Raw genomic sequence first — 11047 nt, 5'->3', positions numbered from 1 at the left:
AATACTTTTCAAATCCATACTTATTTGAAATCAAAGACCAGTACATGGCATAGAAAACAGGACTGTTAGTTCAAACAGAGAGCACTGCGATTCTGAAAACTAACTTTACACTCTTCCCAGTGCTTCTCATGTTATCTGAAAATAAATCAAGAGTCTTCAAATAGAAATGAAAATACTGTCAGCAAGAGTGTCTACAGTGGTCTGGGGAGAGATTGGGAGCTCCCGGGTCTTTGTCTCTCTCTCTCTCGCTCCCTCTCTCTCAGATGTGTGTTCATGTAGGAAAGACAGACCAGAGCCAATCAGCAATGAGGTGCGTCCTGTTTAATGCAACTTCAGTTTCAGTTTAATGCAGTCCTTTCAGTAAGATCCATAGCGATCCTGAACACACACGATCAGATGGAGTTAATACAGCTGATGTGGAAGTGTTATATGTATGTGTGTGTGTGTGTGTGTGTGTGTGTGTGTGTGTGTGAGAAGACTGAAATATGTGCGTTCACCTGAATGGTATTCATAACACCGTTAGCCAGCACTGCCATCTTCCCTGCAACAGTCTTCACACCTTGCTTGAACTGGGCGATGTCAGGACCGGAGGGAAGCACGCTGTCAAATCCTGATGAGCCTACAGCGATGTACATGAATGAAACAGAATGGGCGCCACAGTCTTGTTATATAATACGGCAAAAAATTTAAGACTTTTGCCCATTTTATAATCTAATTAGCGTGAAGTAAACAATATTGCTAAAGACAGAAGTGTTTACCAGTGGAACAGACACTGCCATCACCAAACAGATCAGCAGAGCTGATGGAGGTGCTTCCAGTCATGCTTTCTAGACGAGTCTTTGCTTCATACTAGGGAGAAAAAAATCATATATATATCCATAAAACAATACTGTAAATGGATATTTAAAAAAAAAAGTATTATTATTATTATTTATTTATATATATATGTATGTGTGTGTGTGTTAAAAATACATGACATTAATGTATACATTTAAATTATTACAAATTTGTGGACATTTTTGTAGAAACCATGTTACACTACCATTCAAATGTTTGGGGCAAGATTTAATCAATTTTATTCATCAAGGACAAATTAAACTGATCAAAAGTGATAAAGACATTCATAAATTCTGAAATGAATGCTGTACTTTTGAACCTTCTATTCATCTAAGAATCCTGAAAAAAAAAAGTTTTCACAAAAATACTAAAAATCATAAAAAAATATATGACAATTTATAATAAAAAATATATATATTTATTCTGTATATTACAAATAATTGTAAAACAATGAAAATATTTTCAGTAATGTACTATAAAATATTTTATAATATATAAACCATATATAAAACATTGTGTGTGTGCGCGCGCGCGTGTATAAAAAGGTAAAATTACATAATTTTATATAATACAAATATATATTAAAATTCATCTATATATTAAAATGTTATAAATAGAAATTGTGTATATGTATTACTATTATAATTAAATAACAAAATATACATACATTTATATTATAATATACATTTTATATAAATTTATATATATAATATGAACATTAAAATCCTTCATAATATTTAATTACAGATAAAATGTGTAAAAAAAAATTATTTATATGTAGAAATAAAATGGGGGAAAAAAGGATGTGAAAAATTTGTGTCAAAACCGCCAGTCAGAGTCTCAGAACTCAAGCTCTAGTGGGCTCACTGTACCTCTGGGTTGCTCTCACGGCCGAAGAACATGTCCGATGAGATTGCTTTAGCATTGGCAAACTTCTGTCGTGCTTCGCTGGACTCTGTGACGGGCACAGACACCTCAGGCTTCCGTCGGCTGGCCAACCTGAGACACATCGTGTCAACGGTCATAAAACCAGCCACAAATCAAATCGCCGTCTACTGGATCAGGACGTTATTCAACAAACCTTTCTCCGATTGGCTGGATGCTTGAGATGGTGACCTCACTGTCTTTAGGCTCCTCTTTTTCCAGAGCCCAGGAAGAGAACGAGGACCCTCCATCATTGTCCCACCGTGAACCAAAGCTGTCTCCTGATGTGAAAGGGTTGTCCTTGTACCTGAGATCACAATGATTCATACAAATTACACACATGCATACGCTCACATTCACAAATGCTGTCCGTCACAAACATACTTTGGTGGTCCAGAGGTGAACCCGGGCTCATCAAACATGTCCAGCTTAGAGCGAGAAGAGGACTTGACTCCGACCGGGGTCTCCTGCTCGATCACCTGCATCTCAGCCATCACGGAATGAGACACGGCACTGCGGAAAATCAAAGTCACACCATATCAGCCGAATGTACAATAAAATGAACAAAACCAACAACCAGACACACATCGCTCAGCATTCTGGGTTATTAATCTGCTGCAGACATTGATGTCATGCTTGAGGGGAGTGATGTAATTAACGTGACAGTGGTTTAATCGAGGTTACCGCCATGTCTTTACCTCCTGTTGCAGAATCCCATGCCCAGCCTCTCCGCCTGTTCCTTCTTCTTGCCCTCTAGGTTCTTCAGTTTCTTCTCCTCCATCTTCCTGTCAATCTCCAGCTCTTTGTAGGCCAGTCGCATCGAGGCCACTCTGTGAAAAAAGAGGGAATGCAATCAGGAAAAAAAACTGCTGAAGCTATAGCTCTGATTGCACTGTTAGAGGAGCCATCCTCTCAAACATACACTTGACCATTCAATAGACTCGAATCAAAATCTTAAAAAAAAAAAAAAGATCTTTTACAGCATCTGCAAATGGAATTTTTTGGCATCTGGAGACTCACATGGAGTCTTCGGCTTGTTTCTTGGTCTCAGTGGCCTGTTCCGCTCTCATTTTCTCTGCCACCTGGGCTTGTTTTTCCACCTCAGTGAAGCTCTTGCTGCTCACCTTCTGGGCACCAAGACCCTTTTTAGCGCCAAGCTAAAATCAAAATGATAACATTTATTTATAACATTTTGAACAAAGTAGCACCTGCAAACATAACCATGAGTTTTGACAACAATATATGCTTCTACAGATGGTTTATAATTAATGTACATTTATACATAAAAGTACCTAATGAAACTCATGAAAATACTAATATATATATATATATATATATATATATATAAATAAATAAATTGCTGTTGTCAGAATTAACGTGTTAACACAGGTGATTAATTTTTTCTAGGGTTGGCCACCCCACTCACAACTGCTGCTTCGGTCCTCTTTTTTCTTGACAAGAATTGCGTTTATTTAGACGCAGAACGTCTTTATGACCACATAAAACGGGAGACTTTTCAGACGTGCACTCCAACTTCGCCTCAGTGCCCGGCGCTAGTCAAACGAGCGCAGAAAAGGTACAGGTGATGAGGGAGCTTCAGTAGGTCAGCTCATTAGTAGAGACTTTAAGACCTGAAGAGGGTCAGAAAAGGTCAAGAGTTGCGAGAAAATACGATCCGCGTCATGTTCAGCAGCGGCAGCCAATATAACCTTAATAACCAGCTGCTGTGATGTCTGTTCATCAAAGAACAAAAGAAGAAAAAAAAGAGGAAATCAATGACTTTTGTAGCTTTAAGGGTTCATCTATATTTAATTTAGAATTTAGAGTTTGATAACTTAATTCAATTTCTGTATATATTTCCTACATGCTGAAAGGCACAGGTAGCTAAATATGATATTTATTATAATGGGTTTATGTGAAGATTGTTTTAAGTTCAATTAAATTAGAGGTTATTTTTTAAAGTCTAATAAATGTTAAAATTGATAGCTCTCAATTATACTGTAATGTTGAATAGCTATAGTAAATGGTTAAATATTAGGGGAAAAAATTCATAGAGACATCAGTAGTATTGGTATCAGTAATACTTGCCTTCAGTCATAAAAAAGATGCCATTAAATAAATATAAAAAAATACATTACATTACATTAATTTGAAGATTGAATGTGAAACTGCAATATAAAAGTATATTTAAAGACTATGTTAGGTTGGATTAATCGCAATTAATTTTTTTTTTTTAAATTGAGCGATTAATTTGTTAATTTTTTTTAATCAATTGACAGCACTTATATAAAAGTACATTTAATTGCATTTATATTTATTCTATTGATCCGTGGAAAAAAAATTAACTTAAATGATTTTAGCAAATGGCTGCAATATAACAAAGAGTGAAAAATTTAAGGGGGTCTGAATACTTTCCGTACCCACTGTATATTTATGTATGTGACAGATAGAATTAGCAATAGAATTAACAGAATAATTTATAAATTTACATTTATCTATATAAAAGCAGTTCAAAAAGTACTAATATTTAATTTTAAATAATATAAATACAGTACATATAAACACAGTGCAATTTTTATTACAATACATTTAACTGAATTATGTCAGTACCATAATATTAAAATAAAAATGTCATTCTCATGAATGAGAACTAGAGAATTATGCTTTTACAGTTGCAATTATGCAATTACAGTACATATAAATACAGTAACATTTTTATTACATTTAACTGAATTATTTCAGTGCCATAATATTAAAAGTCATTAAAAGTCGATTATGCTTACTTGTTATGAAACTATAATTCTGAGTAAAATATAATTAGATTTTGAGATGAAATATGACCCAGACATGTTGTTCACAGATTTTGTGAAATTCATTAAAACTCTTAAATAAATGCTGCAGTTAAGTGTCAACTGTCATCTGTTTTTATATCTCCTGCTATAATAAAGAGAATTGAGTAACTTCTATAAAAAATAAAAATAAAATAAAATTCCGAATGATTATTGGTTTTCTTTAGTTTTAGGCAGAGCCAGTTTCTGTATAGTGCCGCAAGACTGACACCTACCGACTAAAACTGAACACTGCAAGATCAGGAAGCACAATTCCCTCAACAGGAAGTGACTGAGGGCACTGATTGTTCACCTACCCCTTTCTTTGCAGTGGCTGGCTTCTTCTTTCCAATAATGGAGGGTTTCACTTCTGAAAACAGACAGCATAGTCAGAGAAAGGGAAACAGGAAACCATGTTCTCCTAGATTATTCCAGAGAACACAACTTCTCCAGACAAGGATCATTAATGCATGGCGATAGAGCCAACAGTGCCCTGAGAAATATCATGCCGGCAAAGCCTGAGGAAAAGAAAGAGGTCACACCTCACATAATCAATTCGATTATCAGAGCAAGAGTGTGTTTAAAGTGTACACATGAACACTGGGAACATTCCTGCAGCATTACTATTGCATATTGATCCAATGAGTCCATAAAGTAGCCGAAAATTGGGGCGTCTGGAAGCTTTGTGCTAAGACGAATGCTGAAACTGGTTTTAAGATTTACATCCACTGCATCCTGATCAACAATGAAAAGCCGCTCTAATCTCAATCCAGACCAGAAAAACACAGCAGAGCTCTGGGTCCAGTCTGGAAAGTGCATGAGAGCTCTTTATGAGATTAGAAAACCCTACATTACACTTTTTTTTGTCAGCAAGTAACTTTACACACCAACTATGGGAAAGTGGGACAAGATATGCCACTTTTGAGTAGAATAAGAGGGAATAGTTCAACCAAAAATAAAAATTTATCAAACAGTTGATAAAAACATCACAATAATCCACACGATTGTTTTGAACTGTTTCCGCTCTATGCATATTTCTCTCCTGATTCAGAAAAGGACTCATTTTAGGGGGAAAAAAAGATAGCTTGATGGATTTGTTTCTTATAAACGTGCAGCTTTAATTGGTGGACTGGAGTGGTGTGGATTATTGTGATGTTTTTATCAGCTGTTTGGACTCTCATTCTGACGGCACCCATCCACTGCAGAGGATCCACTGGTGAGTTCTACATTTCTCTGTATCTGTTCAAATGAAGAAACAAACTCAGGTCACAAAAAGTGGTTCAGTGACAACTTGCCCCACTTTAGGAGTCAGAACTGGCAAATACTCAGCAAGTAAGAATAATTACACAGCATATAGGTTAGTTCTGCTATAAATACATATAATAGGGACGTCAATAATAGCAGAAATGCTCGTAGTTGATAGTCATTAAAATGATAAATTTCAAGTAATGTTCCAGGTTCAATAGAAGTGAAGCCCAAAATATACTTAAGTTTTTATGTGTAAACTAAGGTATGAGTAAGTGCACAAAGTTTATCATCAGCATATTATGTGTACTTTATGCGCACAGCAAAATTGTGCATACTTTGTACGCCCAGCCCATACATGTGCAACAACAATTGACCCTTTTCACATTTCTGTGGTTCTCAGAAGCAGAAGTTGACACAGCGGAGTGAATTTATATAATGTTTGGTTTTCTGTGTTCCCTAATAACAAAAGAAGAAAAAAAAATCCATGATAGCGTTTCAGTGACATTCCAAAAGAAAAAGAATTGAGAGATTGATTACATTGGTCAGAACAGAGAAAGATGTCAAATCTGCTGTTACTCCCTCAGCCAAGTGTTAGAAACACTCACACAGCAGCATTAAAAAAAAAAAAAAAAATTTACATTTTTAAAGTACATATTTTGTTAAATGAAAATATATATAAAAAATATGGGGGGAATTAAGAGATACCCACAACTAGTTTAAGCGAGTACAAAGGCATTTTTATTAATAAAATATATATATAAAATATTGCGGACACTATCTAGTGCGCACATGTCACACTATCAAATGGAGAATCTTTATAAAGGCTATAATTTCAGCTGTACGTGTGTGTTCGTGTCAAAACTGAATTATACTTTGGGCTTTAAGCTCTATTAACAGCATATATTTCATAATGTTGATCAGCATTGAATTTCTCAATTTTAAATTAAATCCCAGTCAACAATTGTGTCAGTGCAATATATACACTGACACCCTGAATAGATCTGAATTGGTAAGAAAATGCATTATTATTTAAAAGCAGTAAAGACTATTTTTATGGTAACACCAAGCTTTTAAAATATGATCAGTTTTGCAGTAATATAATGATAAAGAGGAAGGGGTGGAGCCAAAGAGACACACACACACTCAAATTAAGTATCAGTCAAGCGCAGAATGCCCCCATGCTGCTTCGTTCTGATCAGCCAATAGGCATCCTGCCATTTCAAAATCATTCAAATCACCTTCAGGAGACTCTTCAGACGTCAATCTCATTGAGTCATCTACATTAACAGAACAGACAGTAGGCTTTCAATTAATTTGCAAAGAATGTTGCAGAACTACATTTGTTGGCTTGCTATTACACATACACATGATTTTAAGAGCCTTAAGTACATAGTTATGTGTTTTTGTCATATTATTTATCAAATGTTTTTTAAACCATGCAATTTTACAAGTACCATAGCACTTTTTTACTTCATTCCATAGCATGGGATACTTCATTAGTTTTCCAAACAGGTCCTGGAGCTTGACTTACTTAGTGATTCACCAATGTTTGGTGAGAAAATACTTCCAAAATAATATGGGGAATTGGGTGGTGAAGAGAGAAACTGAAACATTGGGTGTTGTGTTGGTAATGTACATTCCTCCGGAGCGCTCAAACACACAATCCAGGAAACACTCACCTATTGTGGCTTTAGGACTTGTGCTCAGTCCTTCAATGCTCGGACCCTCTTCAGGTTCTGGTTCACATGGACAAGAAATGATTAAATATAAAAGTACTGACAATGAAACGCATGTGTTATGATGTGTAATGTGGTCCACTCACGAGTGCTGGTTTCTGAACTCTTAAGATTGCTCTGCTCCAGTTGAGGGGTTACGGCTCCATTCTCATCCGTTAGGGATGGGGAAGCTATGTTCCAACTGTTGGCAGGCTGCAGGTAAGAGAACAATTATCAAATTTAACACATCAAGCCATAATAATAATGGCATATCTGCACGAGCACAAACTTGAAGAGATAGTTCACCCGAAACTGAACATCAACATCATTTTCAGTCATTCACAATAACAGAATATGGACTTAACAAAATGTAACAGAACATAAAAACATAACTTGATTACTAACTGATTAAGTGTTAAATAGTATTCTTTAATTTAATGCGAGGTAATATAACACACAGTATTGTGTAATAATTGTTTAGGAATTTCTCTAAAAAGAAACTGATAGATTTACAATGGTAATAACTGTGGAACCTCACCAAAGTCTGTGAAAAGGGTTCAATACATAATTCTCTGATATTTCTAGGTTTCTCTGACTGTGAGAATCCTGTTACCAGGTAAACTGGTCCGCCCTGAATGATCAGTCAAACTCTTTTTAAAAATTAACTAAATAAATAAGTGCTCCTTTAGACATCAAAACCCATTTACAATTTACAATTCAAAATGCACAACTCTGTGGGTCCTACCTGTGTGTGCTCGTCAAAGAAGTCAGTCTCTCTCTTCTCTGTAGGTGACGGCTGAGCACAGCTTGAGTTGTCAATCCACAGCTAAATGGTGAAAAGGAAAAAAACATCTAAATAAATGTCCTGAAAGCAGCTCTCCAAATACAGTGCGTATTTGTGCTGTTGTTGTCTGTTGTGCTTTCATAACTAGTGAGTCGGGGGAGATAAAGCTATGTAACGTGGAGTTTGTTAAGTGACTCAAGTTCAAAGTTTATTCAATATCACAAACACCACAGCTGCATATAAAAAGATGACATCCGAATATCTCTTTGCATTACTTTACAGAACTAAACAAATGTGTAGTTCTCTGAATTATTGGGGTTTGGAAAGTAAACATTCGGGTTACTTATAAACACAGGCCTGTTGTAATAAAACCCACACATGATGTCCAAAGTAAAATCTTGAAGAAAGCCAGTTTTAAAGCGCATTAATAGCATGACACAAAAATATCTTTAAATAACCAATGCTGACAACAAATCCACAGGGTATAGTTCATTTTCTTGGCAGAAATAATGCTGGAACAGTATGAGATTCGTATACTCACATCAGTGCCATACTTTACTGACGAGATGCGCATTAAATATCGTGCGATATTTATCGTGCAGCCCTAGTGTCTACACAGTATAGGCTAAGTTTTAAAGGCAGAACTGATGCAACTGCATGCATACTATATGGTAGGAAAAAAGAAGAACTAAGCACGTTGGTTTGTTTGTATTTAACACCATGCCACCTTCTGTGACTATTTTCATGGCGAGAAAAATGTATGGCCAAATTAAATCAGGTTTTTACAATTAATTTTTTGCTAAAACTCAAACTGTATTTGGCTTAACTCCGTTTAAAAATAATGCTGGAACAGTATGAGATTGGTATACTCACATCAGTGCCATACTTGGAGAGCGCAGCGTTGGCAAGCTGTCGAATCTTCTCTCTGTACATCTGAGCCGCACGACTGTTATACTTCGCATTGGTGTCATTGGTGGTACAGCCATGCTGGCAGAAAAACCCCATCTGTGCACAAAGAAAACATGGGAGTGATGAAGTGATGTAACGTGCACAGTGTCGTTTAAAAAAAAAAAAAGTTCTCACAGGGTTAAAACCAGCACAATCTAATAAAACATGAGTCAGGGATAAAGGGACTAACCGCGTTGGCATTTCCTCCAACCTGCATACATCTCAGCTGAAACCAGCTCCAGTTGGAATCCAGCTCTGTGGATCTGAAAAGACAATATTCTACGCTTTAACTCACCCTCGAACTCTTGCGAACGAATGAATGTGACATTCTGTAACTTTGACAGACATTCACATGACGGCATAATTTAACAAGTAGAGAAAAACAATAGAAGTCCAGACTGACCTGATAAAGCTCAAGTGCACTCCCAAGGAGCGATGTATCCCAGAACAGTCAATGCACAGAAACACTCCATATGGAATACTGGCCCAACTCGGGTTCTTAGCAGCACAGTCAAAGCAGGCCTAAAAACAAACACACCACTTTATTAAAACTGCCTCATAAAAAACTGTGTAAACTACAGTAAAACTCCTGTCCTCAAAATGACATGTCTTCATATGTCCTCTCCAGGTTAATAACATGGGCTCCATGCTATTAAATAGTTGAAATGCACTTGAAGACTGCAGACAAACAGATGTTCCATGAATATATATACACTAATAACAGAATAAACTAATAAACTATATGTCGTAAAAACGTGAAAATACATATACATATAATAGTATAAAAATTGGAGAATCAGTATATTAGTCAAAGTTACTTTTTAGACATATGCAGCTGGTGGTTTTTATTATCTTTAAGAAACATAAATCTGCATTCATAAATCAAATATTGATTAAAAACGTAATTAAAGCATTCGTTACAAAAATCGCAAAAATCGGAATTTTCTTAACTTAATGTTAATGGATCCACATGATCTATGTAATAGAGCTGAAGTTGCGTCACTTCCTCATTGTGCCACTGACGTGTCTGATTGTGAGTTGAGTCTTCATTCTGACGGCAGACAGCGCTGCGCACGTTAAGTCAAGCGCAGGCCAACTTTGGAGCACTTATTTATTTTTATAATTTTTTTGTTACACGTTTTCGTTTTTTGTTGAACGGTGTTTGTTCTGTTCCTTGTAGTATTGGGTTCATTGGTGGTTGGCAAAGATGCTGGACTTCTTCGCCATCTTCAGTAAAGGGGGGATCGTGTTGTGGTGTTTTCAGGGGGCCGGAGTGGCTGAATCCTTCACCGGGCCCGTCAACGCTCTCATCCGCTCCGTCATCCTGCAGGTAAACCGTCCAACCGAGTACTGTTGTATCCAGTCAGTGTATCAACAGTCCGGCCCAGCAAACACACGGGCGGAGCTGTGAGGGGGTGATGTAGGTTACTATAGTTACTGTGTAGGATGATGTAAAATAGCTCGAATATTGACTTACAGATGCATTTGAGGCGGAGTTTCGGAGTTTGTGCGTGTTGGACAGTCATAAGTGTTGCGTAATGCTGCATGAACCAGCCTAGACAGACAGAGAGAGCTCAAAGTAGACGCTTTTCATGTTTTGTTTATAATTATCTTATTACTATTCCTTGCCAAATTGTATATGGGTCAAAGACGAAAAAAGGGTTTAAGCATAAAAACAATAAGTGTAATACTGCTTTAAATTGTTGTTGTTTCCCCCCCCCCCAAAAAAAAAATTCTGTTTAATTTAATTGCAATTTTGTTTT

The 11047-nt window shown here is 36.3% G+C and overlaps 2 protein-coding genes across 4 annotated transcripts in view; one reads left to right on the top strand and one right to left on the bottom strand.

Moving 5' to 3' along the window:
* Window positions 1-357: 357 nt before the first annotated feature.
* On the bottom strand, window positions 358-9341 carry LOC107753014 (ADP-ribosylation factor GTPase-activating protein 2-like). The gene is made up of 12 exons (XM_016569097.1): window positions 9210-9341; window positions 7660-7765; window positions 7517-7573; window positions 4907-4959; window positions 2782-2918; window positions 2460-2591; window positions 2146-2274; window positions 1919-2068; window positions 1710-1836; window positions 759-849; window positions 498-661; window positions 358-378 (listed from the first exon to the last, which is right to left on the bottom strand). The coding sequence occupies exons 1-12, from the start codon at window positions 9339-9341 to the stop codon at window positions 358-360; spliced, it is 1299 nt and encodes a 432-aa protein (XP_016424583.1).
* An 898-nt stretch (window positions 9342-10239) lies between these two features.
* Window positions 10240-11047, top strand: part of LOC107753010 (SRP receptor subunit alpha) — a 14718-nt gene continuing 13910 nt past the window's right edge. For all 3 annotated transcript variants that reach the window (XR_001641425.1, XM_016569092.1, XM_016569091.1), the window contains exons 1-2: window positions 10240-10317; window positions 10465-10614. Coding sequence is in view for 2 of the 3 variants with exons in the window: in XM_016569092.1 (XP_016424578.1) it covers window positions 10255-10317; window positions 10465-10614 (213 nt within the window). In the remaining variant the exon portion in view is untranslated. The remainder of the gene's footprint in view (window positions 10318-10464; window positions 10615-11047) is intronic.

This window comes from Sinocyclocheilus rhinocerous, unplaced genomic scaffold (genome assembly GCF_001515625.1).
Source record: "Sinocyclocheilus rhinocerous isolate Xijiao unplaced genomic scaffold, SAMN03320098_v1.1 scaffold2276, whole genome shotgun sequence".
Taxonomy (NCBI): domain Eukaryota; kingdom Metazoa; phylum Chordata; class Actinopteri; order Cypriniformes; family Cyprinidae; genus Sinocyclocheilus; species Sinocyclocheilus rhinocerous.
Note: the sequence above shows the minus strand (reverse complement) of the source record. Positions and strands in the feature narration are given on the sequence as shown.